Genomic DNA, 23,275 nt, shown 5'->3' on the forward strand with positions numbered 1-23,275 from the left:
GCGCCCGCCCCGCCCCGCCCCGCGGCACGTGACCCCCGGGGGGAGGCGGGCGGGGGGCGCGCGCTCTGCACCTGTCAGTCAGAGCGTCACTTCCGCCCGTCGCCGCCGCTGCCGTCGGGGACCCCCCGCTCGCGGCTCGGAGCTCGGAGCGGCTGTGAGGGCACGGACGGCGCCGGGTCCGGCAGCGCGGCGGCCGCGGCATACGGCGCGGGCAGCGGCCGGCGGAGGAGGGCTGCGAAGAGAGCGGAGCGGCGAGAAGAGGCCCGCGTCGGCCCCCGGGGTAGGAAGAGGCGGAGGAACCTGCTGGTGGTGCTGAGGACGGCGGGGAGGGCGAGTCACCCGGCAACGGTGAGGGGCGCGGGGCGCATGCGCGGGGGGTCCCTGTTCGGGCTGCTCGGTGTCACGTCAGGCTTCAGGAACCTTCTGGCACCGGCGCCGAGCGGGGCGCGGGAACTTCCTCCTGCCGAGTCGCTGGAACCGCTCGCGGGGAGCTGTCAAGAGGCGGGAGCGTCTCCCAGCCTGGTGTCGGTGGGACCTCACAGGCAGGCGCTGACAGCCCGGCTCCTCCAGGAGTTGTGTGCCCAGGCTGTTCCCTCCTCCCACGAGCAGCCTGGTGCCCCCTGCCATGGGGCTTGGCGCGCTGACAGCATCAGCCTGGCAGCTCCCTGACAGCGAAGTTGGTCCCAGAAGTTGAAAGAACGGCAGTCACTAAATGGCCTGTGGTCACGAAGGCAGCGCTGGCATTAAGAACGCTGGGTCATGGACTTAAAGCGCCAGCCTGTGACCAAATGTACCTTCCGAGGGGTATGCCGGTGTGGGTTTCCATTGTTTATGGAAGCTCCTTAAGGATTAGAGTATTTGACTGGAGATGTTCCTTGCTATCAAAAAGTTGCTTTAACATGAGATGCCACTGTGTTGGGGTGCTCCTTCAAGGTTTGGAAAAAACAACAAAACCCAACAACAGAAAACCTGCCATCACATACTGCAGCACCAGCTTTTAATGAACAACTCACTTATCCTCAGGTTCCTTGTTCTGGTTGCGTTTTAAGAAATTTTTACAAAATTTTTTGCTGCTGCCAGGCTCAAGATGGGGAAAACAGGTAACAGATGAAGAAAGTAAATACCCTGTAATAGCTCCTGCCTGTTTAAAAAAAAAAATAAAAAAAAAGTGAATATATAAAAACCTACACATTGCTTATTTTTTTTTTTTTGGCATGTCTTCCTGAATGTCCTCAGGGATGGAATTGTTAGTTTGTGAATTTAGAACAAATTGTTAAACCGGATTAGCATTTAGGTTTGAAGTTTTTCTGTCTTCCATGCAGTTTAATCTGCAGCATAAAAAGAATAGAAAGCTGGTTTGTTGGTGTGTATTATAAGCAGTTTAGGTATTTCGTTTGTTTTATTTTTCTTTTTTTTTTTCTGCTCATTACCAGTAGATTGCTTTATGTGTTCTTTGTTGCATAGACTTGAAGATGTTTAGAATCTCTTTTAATCTTCTTTGTCTGTATTTGTACATTGTTTGGCTCCATAGGGATTCTTTCCTTGTCTCGACTATGTAACAATAAGGAATTAAATACCTCAGTATTTTGAAAGCATCAAACTAGAAATTTACAGTATTGTTTTAGAAAAATCAGTCGAGTGTTCCATGATTACATTCAAGGATGCTGACTCCGAGAAGTTCCTGGTAACTTTGAATGCTTGTAGATTTTGACATGAAAAACACGTCAAAACATCTGAGTTTGGCAAATGATAGTTTTTATCTGCTCTGTGTTAGTTTGGGCACTTAGTTTTTGTGTTGCTTAGAACACTGGAGGATCTTCTTGCAGCTCATTAAAAGACATAGTTTAACATTTGTCATGTGTGGCTCATACCCTGAGAACCTGTGCAAGCAGTGAAACGTTGCTGTCTAATGTACATAATGGCATGTTTGCAAAAGCAGGTGAGGCTGAAGAAATATTCTGTGCATTTGGAACAGACATCAGAAAGTTCTGTGAGTCCCTGCTTGCTGTGCAGGAAGGCTTTATGGGCTAGGTTTTTTTCCTTTTCTAATACTCAGCCTTTTGATTTTTGGTCAAATGTTACAGCTGAGCAGTGATGCCCCTTGCCAGGGCTCATTGGAAAGTGAGTAAAACCTGCCAAGTCTGAGGTTTTAGTTTGGATTTTTTTTCTTTTTCTTTTCTTTTCTTTTTTTTTTTTTTTTTTCTTTTTCTTTTTTTTTTTGTGTGTGTGTGTTGGTTTTCTTTTTTTTTCCATCCCCCACAAAAGAAACTGCAGCTACATGGAAGTGATGTCGGTAAGAGAATACTTCAAGTTGTCCTCTAATTCAGTGCATAGCACCAGGTTAATTTTCCTGCCATATTCTCACACAAAAATCTAGTGGCCATTTAGGTGGGAACGAATTAACTACGTGCAGGGCAGTTCATCATCTGCGTCTGTTAGGATGAAGGATGGCAAACTTTTTAAACTTTTTTCCTTGCATTTCAGACCTAGTTGTATATTTATCATATTGATCATTTAAGATGTGAGGACTGTTATTTAAGAACTGAAAAATAACACTTTATCCAAAACACACAAGGAGGAGATACAGAAGCAAAGGAATATTAAATCTTCTGTGAAGGGCTAGAGGAAGAGGGAGATTGTTACTTGTCATGGAGTTTGTAAAGTGATGGCTCTATCAGTTTTTCAGCAGAGGGGCTCGATGTCTCTTGTCAAAATTGGATTCAGGCAGAGAATACAAGAATTTTACATTGCACCCTGGAAAGTCAGTATAATTGAGTAATTCAGTCTTGATGACTATTATTTTCTATAAGGTGAGAGATTTTTCCTGCAAAAATGTTGTTTGAGAATGACTAGCTGTCTCAAGGCTTTGGTAAATTCAGATTTATCTTTACAGTTTGTACTGGCTTGATAGCCAGCTGTTGAGATTTGTGGAAGTTCAGTCAGTTCAAGTGAATTCTGTGGATTATTGTACCCTAAAACATAAGGTATTTGTTACTGCATCTTCTACTGGGCTTTTTTTTTTCGCTGAAGAGCTGATTTGTTTTGAAGTCTTAAAAACGTAGTTTAGAAGGTCAAAACCTGTTATGTTTGCAACATATGGGTGGAGTCGTTCACTACAAGAAATGGGTAATATTTTGCAGTCCCATATTCTGATTAGTGAAAATAGTTCTATTGTGATAATAACAAACAGTTCTACTCTTGTGGTCTTTCCCCAGTGAATGTGAAATCCTGTATACTTGTCTTAAAAGAAAAATATGCCAAATGAGCTTAAAATACAGATAGGGCTTTTATGTTTGTGTTCAAACAGCTTGTAACAAAGACTGTGGTTGTAGAGGCTTTTTTCTTTAGAGAGATTTAAATGGTTTTTATTTTCTTCACTGTTTGGACATTTCTAAGGACATTGGGTGGGGCATCTGCTTGATCTGAGCCCTCTATCTGGTGGGATCCCTGGACTGATTGTCCAGGTTCCAGTGTCGCTGGCAGCTCTCCTCATGTGTCTCTTCTGTTCAGTGTTCCCTGCAGTGTGTTAGGATTAAAATTTGTGCTCAGCTGTGTAGGATAAAAATACATGCACAAAACTGAAAAGGTGAGGGCTAGAATCTTATGAATGTGGTTCTTTCTTCCTTTATACTCTTTAAAAAAGTAAAAAAGTGTGTATGTGTGAAAGGTTTTCTCTCCTTTCTGCTGAACTTTACATTTAAGGAAATCTTTTGTTGTCCTGGCACTCAAGAGGAGTAATCAGGTTAGTTAATTTTAGTCTGTAATGTAACTCTTAACCTTACGATTTCTGGTGGTATCTACAAATTTAGTCATAATCAAGTTTTGATGAAAGACCCTTCCTTTTTTTTTTTTTCCTTTTTTTTTTTTCTCTCCCCATCTCTTTAAATTCAGAGAATCGTTGCTGCAGCATTGAACTCTTCATTGAAATGTCTTTCTCCTGCAGTGGGGATGCTGAGCTTGTCCTTTATTTTGGTGGCATGTGCTCATGGTTCTGACAGAGGCAGTGTTTCAATAGCGAAGGGGCTGCGTAACCATTTTGTGATCTGCTGAGTTCCGGTGTGTATTTCTGCTTACCTGTTTGGGAGGGGAAGTACAAACTGGTGATAAATGTATGTAATAAAATAACTTATTTATAACGAATTAAGTGCATTATATATTTATAGTTTGATTTTTTGGTGTCTCTGAGATAGCTTGACTTCTGTTCCAAAGTCTGTTTTAACAGCAGTGACAATTGGTAAACTGCTTTGGTTTTATAACATGAAGCTCACAAATTGCATACTTTTGCTGATAATTTCTTCCTGTTACTTTACTGTATATTACCATTAATACTTTACTTTATAATACCATTGTACTGAAATTCTGCATTATCTGATGCAGGGGCAATGATATGTGTGTGGTTGGTGGAGTAGAGCTTTGCATTGGGGGGTGGCAAGTAGGATGAATATAATTAGCTGTTACACAAGATACAAAAGCCTTTTTATTTATTAACTACTGTTGTTAAGAGTGTGATGGGATCTGTGTGAGCAGGAAGTTTCTTTAGAATTCTGCACATGTGCATTGGCAGCAGCAGATGAGAGCAAATCTGGCAGTGTGTGGTGGTGGGTGTGAGGCACTGAGCAAACATCTACTTTTTCTGGTACCGCTGATGGTTTTATTTTCTTGCTACAATGTAGTTGGAGGATTATAAGTTGCTGTAATGCTGTTAAAAAGCCTTTGGATTTTATCTAGTAAGTGAATATAAAACATTTTTGCATATCAAAACCAGCTAATATTTTTGTGATCTCTCAGCTCGTTCTTTAAAAGTGTAGAATTTTTTTGGAATGTTGCTTAAATCAGTCACTGTATTTGAAGTTTTCTAATAGATAGGATTTGTCTCTCATGAAGGTCTGTGAATGATGGGCTTTTTCAGAGACAATGTGATCAGATTCTGTCAACTGAAATTGTAGACTAAACTTTAATGACTGGAAAAGAAATACTAATCAGTATTATGGTTTCGTGGCCTGTAAATTAAAAAAAAAACAGACACAAAATCCAAAATTCTGTTAGTTTTAGTTATATCTCTTGCAGTGGAGCTTTCATGAGGTGTTTTGTTTCTTTCTTGCATGGAAAGGACATAAAAGCTTAATTTAAATTGTTCTAATTTGTAAATTAGAAGGCTTGCTGCCACTTTCCCAGGAAACAAAAATTGAATTAGAATTGTATTCCACTAAATCTTACGTTGTTTTTTTGTGCTTCTACTTGCTTTGTCAGTATAACCAGTATTTTGTCAGTGTCTTGAGACTATCTCAGAAGTGCTGGTGGCAAATGATGGAGAATTTCTGCTTAATAGACTTGAGGTTTAATGTGTGTGTGAATGCACATGTGAACACATACACAGGCAAACAGCTCATTAATTAAAGAGCTGATGTTAATGTTTCTGCTGACTGCTTTAGTGATTGTGTGCAGAACTAAAGTGAGCTGGTTTCCTTCTGATTCCTACTTAACCAGAAAGCAAACAGGGCAGTGAAGAGTTAGGAACCATAATGAGAAACGAAGGGAGAAGGAAAATCATATCTGCTTGAGAAGATATTTATTCTAATATGGATTCCTTCAACACTGCAAGTTAAATTTTGTAGTTACATCTAATTTCAAAGAGTATGCCTTAATGGGATGGGGATTGTGTTCTTAAGAAGACCAGCTTATTAAATTTAAAATAATAACTGAGCCCAGTTTTCTGATTTGTCAGTCTAGACTTGTGACTAAAATACCTCTTGATAGCTGATTTCACTGAGTCAAAAAGAGGAAATTTTGCAGTAAGAGTCTATTTTAAGCTATTCTTGCTGGTTTTAAAACTTTTATTTTAAATAATTATTGTTTTGACTACTCAAATGTATTGATGAGTGTGTTATATATCTATATTTCAACTTAAATGCGATTATTTTTTTTACATGGAGGATATTCTGTGTCTGTTCAAGCACTGGCACATCTCTGCATGGCTTTTATTGTACTCTTGAGACAAATTTGTCCTTTTCTGTGTCCTGGGTTTGTGGTAGAGTTCTCTTTGAGGGTTTATTTCAGTTTGTCTTTTGTATAAATCTACTCCAAGACATGTCCCCTCCCCAGCTTGGCCATGTTTTAAATTTTGACTGAATTAATTCAAACAAGCAAAATACTGGTTTTACTTGTTAACTGAACAAAATCTGAAAATCAGATGAGCAAAAGCTTTTTTGCCCAAAAGCAGTTAATCCATTGGGAATGCTCACAGTAATCTGAGTATACAAATGGCATAAAAATCAGTCAGGGGTAATTGTTACAGTTCTGACATAACATGGCAAAAACTCAGTTTCCTTTTAACTCAACAAAACTTAAGAGTAAGATCGAGAGTGTTGGTTGCCATTTTTTGGAAACATAAATAAATGTAGTTCACCAGTTACCTAATGACTCTGCATTCTCTGGTGAGCTGGGACACAAAAGTTTCCCAGGGAAGCCTTCTCGCTCCTGCTCATGCCTGGCAGCTGGCTCTGGGTGATGTCATGAGGAGATGATTACATGAGGAGAGTTCCTGTGATTCCAGCTTGGAATCTGTGTCTTAAGTTTTGGCCATCATTTAGAAATTCTTGGAAAATCTGTTTAAACTTTGATAATTTCAAACTTAGCCCAAAAAACGATTATTTATTTGGATTTAACAGTATGTTTGCTGTAGGCATCTAGGGGAACATAGGTTTTGTTTAGCTGTAGGTCATGTAAGTAACATAATATGTTATTTTTCTTCATCAAATATAGAGTAAGAAATCAAAAACTTTGAGGCTCTAATGTTTTTGGTGGAATTTTATTTGTAAATAATGGTTACAGACAAGGAGTACTGATCCTCTTTGTATTGAAGGATGTGTATGTGATCTAGGACTCGGTTTGGAGGCATGTGATGGTTCACAGGGTCGGTCACAGCACTGAGGGCTGAAAATGCCAAAAAACTTGAGGTGTGGTTCCTGAGAAGCAGGGACAGGCCATTTTCTTACTTTTTTCCTATCTAAAAATCTTAGTTAGTTTTTATTTTTACATGTTACAAAAATACTCACTGGTGATGTTTGCTTGTGCCACAAAATAATACATTAAAAATAGGGCAAAACAGCAGTCTGTGTTAGCTTTGGGTTTGGCTTCAGAGACAATACGAATTTCTTGCTGCATAAAATGGGAAAATAAAGAATTGCTTAAATAGTTGAGCATTCTACATGCAGAAGTAATGTTTTCATTCCTATGGCACAGTTTCAGTTTGCAGTCTTTCTTTGTTTATTTTTCCTTGTTGCTTCATTCCTTTGTTTTAAGGAAAGGTGGTGGAACCCTGAGGACTTTAATTTAAAATGATGCTCACATATTATTTGTACTTCAGTCATTAATATAAAAGCTGAACTAAATGTAAGTCTAAATTTTCATGTGTATTCCTCAAATATTAGCAGATAGCCATGTATTCTGTGGGGTTTTTAGTGGCATTTCATGTGTGGGTGTAAATACTTCTTGAGTTGCCAAGATAAGTGAATGCTATTATGATGGCAAAATGAAGCTCATGGTGCCGTTTTCCCAGCAGACTCTATGAAGAACTTGCCTTAAAAAAAAGCAAACCAAAATTTTTTAAATAGCGTGTGAGAGCACTGAAATCCACAATACAGAACAAAACTCTGTGTTTTACTCTCATTTACGATGCTTGGGCTCAACATGTTGCAAAGGACATAGTTTTTTTCAGTCTCTTGTAAAATTGTGGTATAATACGTGGTTATAATAAGGTGTATTTTTACTTCCCTACATTTACGTTTTGTAGAGCATGATTGTAGCTTAAGGATGTTTTTGAATGTTTGTAGTAACAAGGAGGGGAAGTAGTTTGAAAAAAATGCAACCAGAATGTTTATAATTAAACTTAAACGAGGTTGTTTTTTGTGGGGGGGTTGTTTTTGTTTTTTTTTTTTAACTTGCTATTTTTTTTTTCTTGCTAGAACTTGTGAAGCATTTAGGTTGTGAAATTGTGAGGGGGAAGCATGTGCTCAAAAGGATCAGGATAATATGGGCAAAAGTAGAAAGAGTTGACTGAGTGGGTTAGCTCCTTTTTCCTGAGTTTTCTGATTGTGGCAAAAAGAGTATTAAAAAACTCCACAGCATTAGTATTTGTAAAAGACTCTGGAAATAATCCTGAAGGTTACATGTCCTGTCCTAGTTTTCATGTGTCTGCAGTGAAGTGCTGCACTTCCTGAGTCAAGGAAGGGCAAGTGGCAAAGCTTCTGATCCATATAAAAAGTGGAGATAAAATGTTTAATTATTAACAGTTTTTACAATAGCAGGAAATAAAACTTGCTGGAAGTTGAATAACTTTCAAAGTTTCCAAGTTTCTCGCTCTTTCTAGATTTGGTAAATGTCAGATTAATTGTATCACAGCCTGTGGAGATACCAAAGCCTGAACTAAAAGGGAAAAGACTGAAATGCTCTGAAAATAGATTGTTGCCTATAATGATCTATCGAAATGTGTGTAAAAGTGTGTGTGTATCCAAGAGAGTGAAAATGAGGTTTTCACTTATTTTTCTAGGTGATAATAAGCCATATAAAGCTTTCTTCAAAGTATAAACCTGGGTTGTAAATCCGGTTTTGCTCTAACAATGAGACAACCAGGCTGTTTCGACTTCATTGTTACGTTGCCAAGCCAGTTAAAATAAAAGTCTGTATTCTTTTATTTTTCTCATGACTGCTGAATGAATTTAATATTCAGGCAGCCTGTTCATCTGCTGCACCTGGCAAAAGTGTCTGAGCTTTCATGTCACTGAACTGAGCACAAAGTTGCCTCTGCTGAGAAAGCTGGGCTGCAAGATTGTTCATTTGGTGCCAAATTATAAAGAAGTGATTACTTCTAATTTGGTCTTTTTATTAGGTGATGTTTGTTTTGAAGGTTTGTTTGTTGGTTTTAACAAGTCAGCCTGAAGTATTGTGGTGGATCCATCAAGGGTTTTCTCTCAGCTGCCCTTATCCCCACAGCTGGCCAGTGTGAGGTTTTCTGGTTCATTGTGCACAAGCTGACTTTGGTAGAGCTTGAGAAAATAGACTCTGTGCAACTTCATATTTTAAAATTTGCTTGATATATTGAGATTGATTGAAATCTACTTATATGCAAAGATCATGTTGATTTTGACTTAAACTAACAAAACAATAAGAAAAATGGCTGTACAAGGCCTCCATAAATTATAGGGGGTTCATGAATTGCAACTGCTTTATTGTTGCAATCTGGTAGGATCTTTTAGTAACCAAGAATTTGCAATAACAGATTTGAATATGTGGGGGTAAAAAAAAAAAAGTCAAACGCATTGACTAGGATATAACCCTTCATTTTCTGTTGTCAGCTCACCTGGGAGTCCTGATACCTGACCAGGATTCACTTGTGTGAGATGTAAGAGATCTACAACCTAATAATAACAGGTTATACAAGGCAATAATAATTGCCTTGTAATAATACAAGGCAATAGACAGAGACAATTTAAACACTTTTAAGCCTGAAATATTTTTTCTTCTAGGCCTCAAAGTAAGGAAATGCTGAGGATGTGAAAGCAGTCATGTATAGAGCTTATGACCAACTCCCTTAGCACATGGATGCAGTTTGGGGAAGGTTGGGAGCAGGAAAGCTGCTTTATTCAAACTTCTGAGAGTACTCTGGGCTCCTATTGTGATAGGCTAATGAATGGTCTGGCATTTTGGTGCTGAAACCAGAGGGGCTTGGTTGTCAGGAATTTGCAAGCAAAGATAAAGTTTATTTGTCCTGATGTGGAACAGAAGCAGGAGCTGGTGTGGGAGAACAAAGGAAGGGAAGGTTCTTGTCTCCAGTCTGTCATATCAATCTTCAGTTATGAAACAAAAGGTTTCAGTGAATATACTTTGAAGCTGGGGAAAGCCTCTTTATTGTCTAATTTTGTTGATGAGTGTTGTGGTTATGTGTATGTCATAAGCTTGTTTTGCCCAGTCACAGTTGCTTGAGTTTATTTAGAGCAGGTAATGGGGGAGATCAGGGGGGTGAGGTGACCCTTTGGCTGAATCTGGGCACATTACACTGGCTCTGCTGTGCCATGAAGCTGCAATTTAAATTTTTAATGCCACAGAAAATCATAAAGGCGATTTGCTGTGGTTTGCAGCTATTTTGAGAGATGAGAACATGAAAAATGTCCGGATAATCTGGATTCTAAATAAAAGGTGGCAAAAATGTGGGTGGTTCTGTGGAATCTGACTTGGGGGAAGTTGCTTCCTGTATCCAGACCTGATGATCACTTGGACTTTGAACTGGCAGTTAGGACACGTAGTCAACTTCCTAGAAAAGATGATCAGTACCACAGAAAACTGGTTGACCCTGAATGTTACTTAGTTAAGATTTTGGTTTTGGTCTTGCTATTTAAAGATGTTGTATTAGACCAGTGCCTGAGAGCCTTCTAAAAATTTCATAGCCGTTAAATATTTTAGTATTTAAGCATTATATTTATTTATTATATATTTTAGTATTTAGTATTTATTTAAAGAGGTGCTTTAAAACACTCTGTGTAACCTCCTTGGCCCTCCTTCATTCTTTGGAGGAGGATTGAGTGAGTCTGCAAATTATTTCATGATTGTTAAGACTTAGATGTCCCATGCTGACTTTCACTTCAGATTTGGCTAACTCATAAGTGAAAAGAGGGATTTCCTGTTTTGGGGACTCTCTCATAAGCTGTGCTAATGTGGTCTTTATGCCTTCTTGTTCAGGACAAGAAACTGATGATTTGACAAGAATTCCTCTAACGTGATGTTTGGATTACAGACTGAATTTAAAACTGTTGAAAACTTTATGATCCAATAATATTTTCCTTATTTTCAGATTAACTGCTGAAGTACTGATCGAGTTCTGCTATTCTTCAATGAGGAACTACAGGCTGATCTTTTGCCATAATCTTAAACAACCATAAATGACAAAAGAATGCTTGGTCAGTGAGGGCAGCTGGCGCAGAAAGCGTTTTTCAAACTCGGCTGTTTAAGTACTCTGAGGTGGGTTTCTTAACTTGCTTACCTGTGGAAAAAAAAGCAAGTGTGGATTTCAGAATATCTAATCTATTAGAATTTAACTCTTAGTAAACAGAGTTTTTGTTTGGTTGCAGTGCTTTGACTAACAGCATATACTTCTTGTTCTGTGTGCCAGCTTCTGTGAAAATGACTGCTTGCATTCAAGCAAGTATATTTTCTTTTCTTTTTATTATTTGTTTTGAAAGGACAGGTTTTTTTTCCTAGAAGAAATATTTTGGTTTTGACAGGATAACAGCTTGACTGAGTGACTTATACTGCCCTTTGTTATCTATCTAGATCCTTTATCAAGTAAAGACTTGCAAGTGAAGCATGATAGAGTGGTATCATTGAGCATTTAGAAATTAGCTTTGGGGGTTTTTTGTTCAGTAAAAATTTTAATTTGATGCAGGTGTTGAAAGCTTGATTATGTTGACCAGAAAATGCCAAATATATTTTAAAATTATTACAGTGCAGTTGTGTGTCACAAAATATTTGATCATTTAATGTAACTGAAACTTAGAGTTTTGGTTTGGTGTGATCCACTGGTTTCATTTCCTGTTGAGAGGCTTTTATATTGAGTTCTGAAAGACTGGCTACTAAATACTGTCAGAAAAAGTCCTGAGGAATCTACCAAAATACCTTAGGACTTAATTAGAAATGTGGTAATTAGAATTTTCTGCATTTTCCTTGCTGCTACATATGCTCTTCTCAGTCCTCTGTTGGACAGAACACATCAGTGATAGTGGTTTATTGAGTTAGCTGTGTTTGGAGTCATTACAGAATTGACCATTAAAGCACTGAATGGATGGAGACAGACTAGAGAGTATTTGCATTAGGTAATTAAAACACTGTGGGGGTTTTTTTGTGCTTTCAAAAACATATATTGAAGTGGTTTTTTTGTTTTAATTTCTCCTATTGACAGAAAAGACAGCTTTGATTTTTGGCTGCAAAAAGATATGAGGAAGAGCTCCTCCCCTTCCTTGAGTAACTGCAACTCTGTTCTTGCTAACAAAATATTTGGAATTCCACTTGATGAGCTGCAGCAAGAAGGGCAACCAGACAATGAGGTTCCATTCATAGTCCGCCATGTTGTGGACTATATTGAGGAACATGGTATGTATCACCTTGCTGTATTTAAAGTAATAGATGTCATTGTTATTCTTACAGAATAGATTGAGGGGTTTGAAGAGTACTTGTTTTCTGAAGTCAGTTGTTCAACTGGGTGCGATTTGGTTGTGTTGGGTACTTCCTTTCTTTGCTCCTTCTGTTATGTGTATCACTGTTTTCTAGCCAGCAGTAATGTAGTCAGCTCTGCAGGGCACCTCATAGGAAATGCTGTGGTTTAGGTACTGCTAACACTTCCCTTGTTATTTTATCATTACTGGGCACAAGAATGTGTATGTTGGGAGTAGAGCTGCTGGAAGTTATGCTAAACTGTTTTCCGGACAATGTTTCAGTCAGTATGGGAGTTGTGCATATCTGATTATCAGTATTTTTTCCTACATATTTGTCCATACCAGAGCTAAAAGTTTATTTCTGCAATTTTTATTCTAACTCAGGGGGTCTGGAACAAGAAGGACTTTTCCAAGTCAATGGGAATGCTGAGACAGTGGAGTGGCTCCGGCAACGATATGATAATGGAGAAGATGTGGACCTGGATAAAGAAGCGGATGTACCCTCAGCTATTAGCCTTCTTAGATTTTTTCTTCAAGAACTTCCAGAGCCAGTTATTCCAGGCAGCTTGCACACACATTTGATGCAACTTTCTCAAGGTAATAACTCTTTTTGATTCAGTGTTTTTATTTTACGATTTTAAGAGTAAAACCCAGTATTGAATTGAGATTTGTAGTGGCACTAAGTTTTTGGTGCTCTGTGTGACAACAGTGAAAATACTACGGTGCATTTTGGTTGCAATGTTATCTGTCAGGACTGGAAATGGGATTGAAGTATCTTAACTGGTGTGACAGCAGAATTCTCTTCTATGGCTGCGAAATCTAGAGTGAAAATTAGTATTTTCCTCCCATCTTTGAATAGAACACTGTGGATGGACTTACATATGGATTGTTTTTAGCATGCAAGTCCCCATTTAGTTCCCTTTTGTTAAATATATAGAGAAACTTCATTTAATCTTGCAGCTTATTCTTTACTGTCATTTTTAATGTGTTGAAGTTATTTCAGCAAAATTTAAAGTTAACTGTAGCAAGGAAGTTAAACCGCATAAAACCTTAAACAGTGTTTTCAGATGCTAAAATGAGACTTTTGATTTCCTGTCATGGGGTTTTGCCTGTTTGATAGACGTATCCCAGTTTTCAGAATTACATCATCAGCTGCATTTGAGGCAGAGGAATTCCTTAAAGAAATGAGGGTGGTAGTAATTGTTGACTCATAAGTTAGTTCTGGTCTTCTCCCTCTTCAGGAGTCTTTCCATGTCATTAGGTCAGGCTTAGTCCTCAGAATGACTTCACTATACAGCAAGGTGTGGCCTGTGTGCATCGTTAGGAGCTCATTTCAGGCAGGTGGTTCCTCAAAGGCAGGTGGTTTGGGTAACTGAGGTGTGAATGTGCCCATCCCAGTGGACGTGGCAAGTGTGTATCCCTGCTTTGGTGCAGAGGACTTCAGTTAGAGGTAAGAACGTTCTGCCTTTGAGTCTCTGGTTGTTTAGAACTTAAATTTCAGGACGGATTGGTTAGATGAAACATGGAGATGTGTATATTATCACCTTGCTGGTCTCCCTTTGTTTTTAAAAGTCTATATTGTTAAAGTACTTTTTACAGGCTTTTTTTATTTTTTTGTTCTGTTTCCAAAGTGCGTTTCTAGAGCAAGAACTTTCAATGAAATGTTCATTTTAATGCATTATATGTTGAGACAACCATTTTCTGTGCTTGGTTGCCTGTATTCAGCTGCTGTAGTCCTTAACTGTGTCTAAGCAAATGAAATCCTGCAGTTCCTGTAGATTCTCAACAGGGAATTTACTCACTCTTTGCTTTGATATTACGAACTAGGATGTTTCTGCTCTCTCATCTAGAGAGCCAGAGATGGCTCATCATCTTCAAATGTGCTTTTCCCTCTCTAACTGATGTTAGAAGAGTTTTCAAGTGTATGAGAAAGAAGGGGAAGCCTCTTTCTATCAATTTTTCTCCCATTTTGCTTTCCTGACATTTCTTTTCCTTTATATGGAATTTCTCAGTTAGGTATAAACAGCTGTAAGCTCTTTGAACCTTGCTGCATGTAAGGCTGATGAGGTAACAAATAAACTTTATGGGGAGATATTTTGATGAAGAGTATAATTGAATGGGGTGAGAATGAGGGGATTGTATGGTCACCCTTTCTCAAATCTGAAATTGAATCAGCAAGTTTCAAGCTAAGCATGTGTCAATATGGTTACATTGAGATAGTTTGAATTTATCAGTTAAGCATTATAAAAGCAGGTAGAGTGGTGAGAATGGGATGCTTGTAAAAGGGAAAGGTGTCAAAGTAGCTTGTCTGCCAGTAGAGTTTAACTAGATGGAAGTTAACTCACTATCTGGAGCTCTTGTTGCCTCTAGAGCTCTTCTGTGAAGCAGTTGTTATGTTGCAGTGGTAAAACAAAAATATACAGAGTTTGCCCTCTGAAATCAGGAATTTGAGTGGGCATTAATTGGGGAAAACATCCAGAAAGAGTGCGGTGGATAATATTGAACAAATGCAAGTCAGTTTTCACATTTTATGTTGTGGTTTGACCAAATTAATTGTACTTTCAGGAGTAAACAATTGTCAGAGGCAAAAAAGCTGATCAATATCAAATATCAAAAGATATCTTCTTTCTGACTAAAGTATTTTTATTACTTTTTCAGATTATAATAATGAAGATGAATTCGGAAGAAAGTTGAGGTTCCTTTTGCAGCAGCTTCCACCTGTTAATTACAGTTTGTTAAAGTTTCTGTGTAAATTTTTAGCTAATGTAGCATCTCATCATGAAGAAATTTGGTCAGCAAGTTCTTTAGCTGCAGTCTTTGGCCCGGATGTTTTTCAGTAAGTTAATTATAAAATTTCATTCACTGTTTCTATGGGAATTTGAGTGTCTCTGTAGTTTGAAGTCATTCCTGGGCAGTGAGCAACAGTTACAAAGTGCACAGTAAGTTTCAGGTAGGATCTTTTTGTGTTCCCACCCACTCTCTCACCCTATTTTGTTGAGACAATTTTTGATGAGATTAAGCAGCTGCTTGTCTCTGAGCTGTGGCATCAAAAACCACTGTTTTGATTGTTGCATTACTGTATTTATTCTGAGGTTCAAATATTTTAGTGATAGTACGTAAAGCTACTATTGGTAGCAAGAGAACAGTTCCAGGAGAAGGCTGGTAAAGTACCAGCTTATACTGTTGCTTCCTCTTCACAGGAAAATACTTGACTTTTAAATATTCCTCATGAAAAGTTAATTGACTAAATAGTTTCTAATTCATCATTTTAAAATATAAAATAGTATAAAGCTTTATAAGACAGTATTTTGAAGGCATGCTTAAAGTTTTGTGTGTTCAGAATGGGGATAATGGTGTGAAGTGTAGCACTTAGTCATAGAAGACATTCAGATGTGTTCTTTGGAGAAATGTTGCATTTAGATTTTTAAACTAAAACAGTATTGAAATCTTTAGCATTTACACAGATGTGGAGGATCTGAAAGAACAAGAAATAGTTAGCAGAATAATGGCGGGACTTCTGGAGAACTACTATGAGTTTTTTGAAAATGAAGAGGAAGATTTTTCATCTACTAATGATTTAAGCTCAATAACTGAGCAGGTAAGAATATTTTGAATAGCTATATGTCGCCACTTAACTGCCCATCATACACATTTGTGTTTATGAAAGATTTATTGAAATACAGTGTCTTTAGTATGACTTAGAAGTCTCTTGCAGACTGAAACCTGGCATTTTCTTAATTTTCTTAATGCTTGTGAAATTCTTGTTTTCGTAGTAAGTATAGCTGTGCTATATTGGAAAAGACATAGTGATAGCCTGCTCAACACAGACACTGTTATAAACAGCTTTCTAAGTACCAATTTAGGAATGAGGGACAGTTTCTTGATCAAATCAAGAACAACTCTGTTGTTGGTTTTGGTCAATAGTATTTCTAGGTGTGTCTTACAGGAACATGCAGGGTCTCTAAGTCCACTTGATTATATCAGTGGTGCTTTCCTGTGCCAAAGTTTTGGAATTCTAAGTATTTCTGATTCTAAGACTTGAAAATTATGTATTTTCTGTAAAGGGGAAAAAGGGTAAAAAATAAGCAGTTGCTAAGGTAGGTAAAAAATGAGTATTGAATTTTAAAGCCTATCTCACAAACCCCTCCTCTAGCAAAACAGGTAAGGGGCCGTTGGCTGCTTCCTCTTCCCTGCAGGTGTTGGTCTGTTGTGTCAGGCGTAGGCAGCAGGTTCTGGAGTGAGCAGCGTCAGCTCCTCAACTAAATGCTGCTGCTCTGTAAAGCTCCATGCAGGAATATGTCTGGCACTGAGAGCTGCCACAGCCCTGCTGCTTGCAGGGAGCTGCTGAACAAAGCTGGGCTGTGACCCCTGCAGCTGGAGGCTGGGGACTGTCAGTGAGTTGGGATAACTGCTCTGTAAACCAGAGCTGCTATGTGCTCTCATGCTTGGAAATTGCTGGCTTGGCTGTGCCTTGTTATATGTTTCAGCAAAAGGGTTTCCTAAGCACAAAATCTGTTTGGTGTGTGGTTTTATTTGTTTCTTCCCTTAGTTGGAGGGCTGGTGGGGTGTCTCTTTAATTTCGTGGTGTCTCCACCAGATGTCAACAGTGCACTTCAGTTGGGCTGGTGCGGTGGGGACAGAAGGGCCGCTGTCCCCGCCGGGCACAGCCCCGCTGGCAGCTGCCCCAGTGTGTGGGTGGGCTTGCCTTTGCTTCACTGGCACATCCTCTTGCAATTACAGAGGAAAATCAGGGATAAGTACATTTCTTGCCTGGAATGTAGTGCCATGTAACGTGTTACACTCCTTTTAAAAACTAACAAATATCTCCTCTCTGTCTTCTGTGTAATCTTAAACTTCTGAAGTTTCAATTTTTCTTAATTTAACGTTTTTGTTTTACACTCCTGACAGATACTATAAAGCATATTTTCACGAGGCTGCTGCTTTAATTTTTCGGTTTGCAAGGCTGGGAGATCAGTAATCAATTGCAGAGGCACCTTGGGAGTGAAACAGAATCACTTTTTTTCTCTTTACATTTTCATATTTTAGACATAGTTACTTTTTAAAAAATGAAGTTTGCTGTCTTGAGTTGCCACTTGGCTATATTGTTTTGCTTTTGAAATATTTTGCTGCTTCAGTTAAAACATCTGTGTTTGAAAACAAAGAAACAAAAATAGATGAGCACAGATACTTTGTAAGTGTTCAGTCCCTTCAGTTTGAAGTTTGGGTTCATAGATTTCTGTATTGCCTTCCCTAGGAGGGCTTGAAAATGCTTCTGATACTTGAATAAGGCTACCTGTGGAATAGAGGAGAATTATCTGTGTTAGACGTAGAAGAAGAAAGGTTCTGTAGTTCATGATTTCAGTGTGGTTGAGATTTTATCGTTTCTTCATTCTGCTTGTGTTCATTCATGGCATCAGAGGTGGTTCTTGCTTTTCAGTTTTTGTCCAGTGTTTAAGAGTAGCTTTTTAATGGTGTAGAATTTACAGTTTTACATAAAAGCAAGTCTAGTGTGCCTGTTTTTTCCTAAAATTGAAAAACATTCTTCTTCTTCACGTTACTTTCATACTTCTCATGCTCTTTTAATTCCCTGGACTTCTTGAACAGAACTTTACAATCCATTGACTTTGATTAAATGTTTTTTAGATCAATGATCTCTTGGAAGAAGAGGAAGATGTAAAGCTTGAGCAGTCGGAAGAACTTCCAGAAGACAGCACAGAGAAACCTGTTGAAAGGCCAGCTGTGGTGCATCTAGATATGACAGGGAGTCTCTCAGATTCCAGGAATGTTACAGCATCAACAAGGTAACTTGGTTCTGCCTTGGAGTTTGGATTTAAAGCTTGGATTGGAATTTATTCTGTCAGAGAGAGCAACTGCCAGACTTTTGAGATAAATGTTGGTGTCTACAAACTGAAGCTTTAGAAGTAGATATAGTTCTTGTAATAGTAAAATATGTGTTAAAATATCTGTTCCCAAATTCAGCAAAGGAATACCTTTAGAACTCAGGTCAGATTAAGTATGGGGATTTATACAGGGAAAGGTAAAAAGGGTATATTTTAATTAAACTGTAAAATTAATACCACTTTACAGTTTCATTAAAAAGTAAATTTTACAGGAGAAATAAGAAGAACTTGCATACAGGTAGATCCAAACCTGTTCTATATCATCCTTCCAATGGGAAATCCTGGGACTGTTTCGTGTCACGTGGTGCTGGAGAGCTGTGGACAGGTTTGCAAAATGTGATGTAGGCAGGAATGTTGGAGGGTGACCCAGCTTTTAAGAGCAATTCTCATAAAAGTGTGTAAACACAAAATGATACTTTCATTTGAGAGCTTATTGGTGCTTGCTTGTAATACACAGATTTATATTTTACTTGTTTGTAGTATGCAAGGTTTTATTTTTAAGTCTGCTTTACTTGTACTTAGAGTTCACATTCTACACATAGTGAATTTTACCTCTTCCCCTCTACAGCATGTGTTTGGTATGGGCATTGCATGTAAGAACTTGTAGGGAGGAGTGAGGAGGAATCTATAATAAAAATGTGACTAAAAGCAGAAGAAATGCAGGGAAAATCACAAGTAAGTTATGCCTAAGAATGGGTAGTATCAAAATTATGGATTTTTGGTTGGAATCTGTTCAGCTGCTGGCTGCATACTTCATTCCACTTCATGGCAAGAAGCTGTAAAATATCAAATGACAGAATCATGATTTGTTTTGTAATTGAAAATATATTTTAATAGTTAATTATCAGTAATAAAGCTTCTTATTTCTAGTTTGAATTAATTTTACAAGAAGTTTCAGTTTAACTATTCACAGGTATTAGGATATTCTGGAATGTGTAGCAGCGGTAGTGACAAACTCCACATGTCTGAGAGTTTAAATTGGGTAGCTTGAAGAGAAACATTTTTATTTGATGTTTAAGGTTAATTAAAATGAATAGGCATTAATTATGGTTGGCATTTTACATAATTTGTGGGGAAGGATAAGGAGGAATCCTTTAGAAGAAGGAGAATTTTGACTGTAAAACCAGAACAACTGCAGGAAACAGTTAAAAACAATAAAGTGAATGAGAAAGTGCTCTTTAATAAACTTTTAACCACTATAAATATTGTAAATATTTTCCCAAACCTAATGACTTTTATGTACGCGTTTAGTGGCCTTTTTTTGGTCTTAGTTTCTTGATGTAAAGTAATATAATAATTAAGAAAGCAAATGCTAATGCAGGTTTATTTGGATTGTTTATCTTTGTCCTGATATAGAGCCTGTGGCAGTTTATGCAGGAAGGAGGAGGAGAAGTAGATCTTAAACGTGATTCTTGCATTTCTTTAAGCTGGGGTTTTGTTGCCTTTTTGCTGTTGTTAGATTTTGGGAATCAAATATCTGTGTATTTTTGTCTCTATGAAGAGTACTAAAAGAGATTGTACAAATCAAGGTAAACAATGGGGTATCTGACCTTCCTCCTTGTTATTTGGACTATAACTTGCTTCTAGTTTTGCTCACTGCCTTTTTTCTCTACTCATTCTGTTTGTTCTTGCTGAAACCTATGACCTTCTTACACTGCATGGTGTTGATTTGACTTTGAGTTAGAGATCTTGTGAGAATGTGAATAATCATTAATGCACTTTGGTTTAGTGACTGCTTGAAAATGGTATTTCTAATAAACCTGTGGAGTGATCTTTGAGCCCATTACCCAGCAGGGAGCATTTGTTGCTCACGAGTTGGTGTTGAGCACGTAAAGGAAACTTGTTCTCCTTTACCAGAAGCCTTTTCCCCATGGCTCTTTCCTTTCTGCTGTCCTGACTTTTGGAGTAAAGAATCACAGACTCAGTCTTGCAGCTGAATTTTAAGACATGCTGTTGAAATAAGTACTTTAGAATCCTTCTCTGTCATTATTCCAAATTTTTCATTCGTGAGCCTTGCCAAGAAGCATTTGCTTTAATTGGGCAGTTCATCTTAAATATTGTTAGTCAGAAGACTAATATAAAAATTCTTTGGTTTTGGAGTTTTCAAAATTATATGTGTGGAAACTGAGATATGACAGGCATATATATACAATTGTATAAACAGTTTTCTTTGTTTCTACTAAATGCAGTGACAAGGGCAACATCCTCACTGCTTCTGTGATATTTTTGTTAACCCTTTTGTGATTTAATTAGCTCTGATCAGAGAGAAGTGATAATACTAACACCTGCCAAGGGAGACAAAATGCATGGTATAGCTGACTGAATAGAAGAGCTGCCTACCTTGCTAAAAAATACATTATTATTTTAATGTAGTGCTGTTTTTAGCATCCAAATACTTTTTCCTCTTTCCATCCTGGAAAATCTGTAAACAACACGTTAGCAGAGCTTTCAAGTGTTGATTGGGCAGCTTATTGTCAGGAGTGACCTCATGTTGCAGTCGATTTCTATTTAGACTGCAGGGTTTAGTGCAGCACTCCAGAGGTGCCGCTCACAGGCAGCCCCCGGAGCACAGCCAGCAGCATGCACAGCCAGCAGCCCACAGCACGCTTTGCTGGCTTCCAAATGAAGCATTTTTACATGAAGTGCTCTTTTGGGATAGCAAAAATAATCAGAATGGCCTGCAAAGTTCTGCTGCACAGGTAAATATATGAAAGAAAATGTTGTTTTTATATGATTGCAAGTAAGGCTTTAACTTCAAAATTATGTGAGATTAAATGTGGTTTGGAGATACTAAATGAAATAATATCACAACTGATTATTTTAATGGGAAATAAGAATCTGTGTGTGGTCAGGAAATTACCAAGGAAAACTTGGACATGTTTTATCTCCAGTTACTGTATTTTTCTACTCAAGGTACGTTTTTACCAGGACCGTTTCTGGATAGGGAGCCAGTGCTGGAGGGATTCTCAGAAGGGAGTTAGCATTATGAAACAAAGATGTTTACCTTTCGGTGTCTTGCTGTGTCATGCTGCATTAAGGCTCTGTCTGGCATTACAAATTGCAGCTTTTAAAAGGTATCCTTGAACTGTAGTGGGAGGGCTCAGAAGTTGTAATGAATGGCTTTTCACCTAAGATTGTCACATTTGTTTCACAAAGTGCTCAATTGCTATAATGATTTGTTGAAGATGTAAGATATTCTTCATGTAGTAAGAGGATTCTTTAGGCTTTGTAATACTGATGATTTATGCACAGCTTTTGCTGAGTACCTCTAATGTTCCCAAAGGTGTTGAGTAAAAGCAGCGGAGAACTAGCCTGTGCTGGGGGTTGAAGGTTACACACTGGGATGGAAAATTTTGTTCTGAACCATGTCTGAAGTCATCTGGATTCTTTGGAGATGAGTTTGATTCTCCCTATTCTTGACACATTTCCTCATTGTCTCAAGTGGTAGAATAAAATGATTTCAAGTCATCACAGTTTCCTATAAATAGTGTTTGTGCTTGTGCCCTTGACTGAGTTTTTCTTGCTCTCTTTTGCAATTAGGGTGTTGCAGTGTTCTGTGCTCTAATTGCCTCATTTTTTTTCTCCCAATTTGTCCAAGGAGTGACTTTTTTAATAGTAAATCAATTTCAATCTACACAATTGTATATTTGTACCTTTAGAATACAAGCATACCTTTTATAATCCAACTTCTCTAGAACTTACTGAGATGGATACTTAAAAACTACATTTTTCATATTTTGAAGTATTACTGTATTTTTTTTCCAAGATTGTGCTTCTTTTCTCTTACCTTGTTCATGAAGCTAAATTTGTAGCTTCATATTTTTATTTTTTATTTCAAGTATTGTTAATGTAAAGTATGTTTATCAGAAAACAGACTTCATACAGGTCGTAGGGTTATGCTGAACTTCTGTTCATGGAAATACAAATGAAATGTAAATATCCTAAGCTGCAAACTACCTCCTGCCATTTTTTTGTTTGTAAGAAAAATACAGAATGTCAGCTTGTTCCCCCTCAGCTATTTGATCTGCAGCTTTGAAATCAGTGGCTACAAGATCTGGCTTCTATGTCAGGTTCTAATTTCCCAAGGCTATGTCTGTTTTGAAACAGTAGTTGAGTGCTGCCTGTTTTGTCAATGCATTTGGAATAGATCAGCTTTGGCTTTTCACCAGGCAAACACACAGAAATCATAAGATGAACTTGATTTGTCAGCCAGTTTCCATTTAGAAAAAAAAAGGGAAGAAAAGAAGTTAAAAGCATCTATGAGCACCTGCTTGTTCACTTGTGCCATATGGGGTTTAAATGCTATGCACTCTGCTCTTGCCCAGTACAAGGTATCTAAGACAAACTGGTATAGTTATTTTTAAATAAATACTTCCACCACTTTCTTCATCAGCTTATGTTTAATTGAAAGCCCTTTATTGCTTGTGTTTCATCTACTTAGAGGAAGGAAAGTCTGCTTGAGGTGATTTTTCTCTCTCTGGTGGTGGAATTACTAATAAACATCATAAGTTCGAACCAAGGTATTCTCTGCTATGTTGAAACTATTCTTGGGTAAACAGAGAGACTGTCTGCATTTTTAGTCCAAGCAAGGCTCATAGCAGTCAAAACTGATAAGACACCTCACAGAGGTCATAACTCGCTCAGTTCTCCAGAGGAGTGACAAGCTCCCTTGTATTTCAGGGCTTACCTTACGCATTCATGAAAATATTTTAAATCAACTTTAGCAACAGTATTGTTGCATGGTAAAGAGTAGAATAAAACCTTTTTCAGCTTTTTGAGCTTGGTTATCTGTAATAGAAAGAAAAAGTCTTTTTTTACCTCCTTCCCTGCCTCCAAGTTAAGCTGAAATTAATATTAACTTTTTTCAGCGTGAGATGTGTGTGTGTGTTGCAACTCCCGGCTGCTTATAATAGATTTCTCATATTTTATTGTCTACTGTCACTTTATCTAAAGTTTTAAATATTCTGTTTATAATAAAATTTAAACCTTATTAATGAAAAATTGTAAAGGGAACACACACATGAATTGACTGATTTCCACCTTCCCACCCCTTCTCAAGGAGTTTAACATTCTAGGCTGAAGTGGCTTTGCCTGGAGATTTCCAGATGCTTTATAAACGTCAGGCTCCTGTCTCAAAATCTGCCGTCTACTTGAAATATTGTAGCTGTTCTC

The 23,275-nt window shown here is 38.0% G+C and overlaps 1 protein-coding gene across 20 annotated transcripts in view; it reads left to right on the forward strand.

Moving 5' to 3' along the window:
- Window positions 1-18: 18 nt before the first annotated feature.
- The window catches only part of FAM13B (family with sequence similarity 13 member B), a 45,036-nt gene continuing 21,779 nt past the window's right edge, over window positions 19-23,275 (forward strand). For 3 of the 20 annotated variants that reach the window (XM_023936016.2, XM_023936021.2, XM_023936020.2), the window contains exons 1-7: window positions 52-348; window positions 10,847-11,013; window positions 11,951-12,141; window positions 12,588-12,800; window positions 14,862-15,039; window positions 15,657-15,801; window positions 17,847-18,004. In XM_023936016.2, coding sequence (XP_023791784.1) covers window positions 11,985-12,141; window positions 12,588-12,800; window positions 14,862-15,039; window positions 15,657-15,801; window positions 17,847-18,004 — 851 coding nt within the window. In that variant the 5' untranslated portion in view covers window positions 52-348; window positions 10,847-11,013; window positions 11,951-11,984. Of the gene's footprint in view, window positions 1,101-3,891; window positions 4,057-4,507; window positions 4,728-10,846; window positions 11,014-11,950; window positions 12,142-12,587; window positions 12,801-13,408; window positions 13,654-14,861; window positions 15,040-15,656; window positions 15,802-17,846; window positions 18,005-23,275 lie in introns of those variants that run through there. The other 17 variants (XM_023936017.2, XM_086851718.1, XM_086851713.1 and 14 more) reach the window with 11 other exon arrangements.

Source organism: Cyanistes caeruleus, chromosome 15, assembly GCF_971803275.1.
Source record: "Cyanistes caeruleus chromosome 15, bCyaCae1.hap1.1, whole genome shotgun sequence".
NCBI classification, from domain to species: Eukaryota; Metazoa; Chordata; class Aves; order Passeriformes; family Paridae; genus Cyanistes; species Cyanistes caeruleus.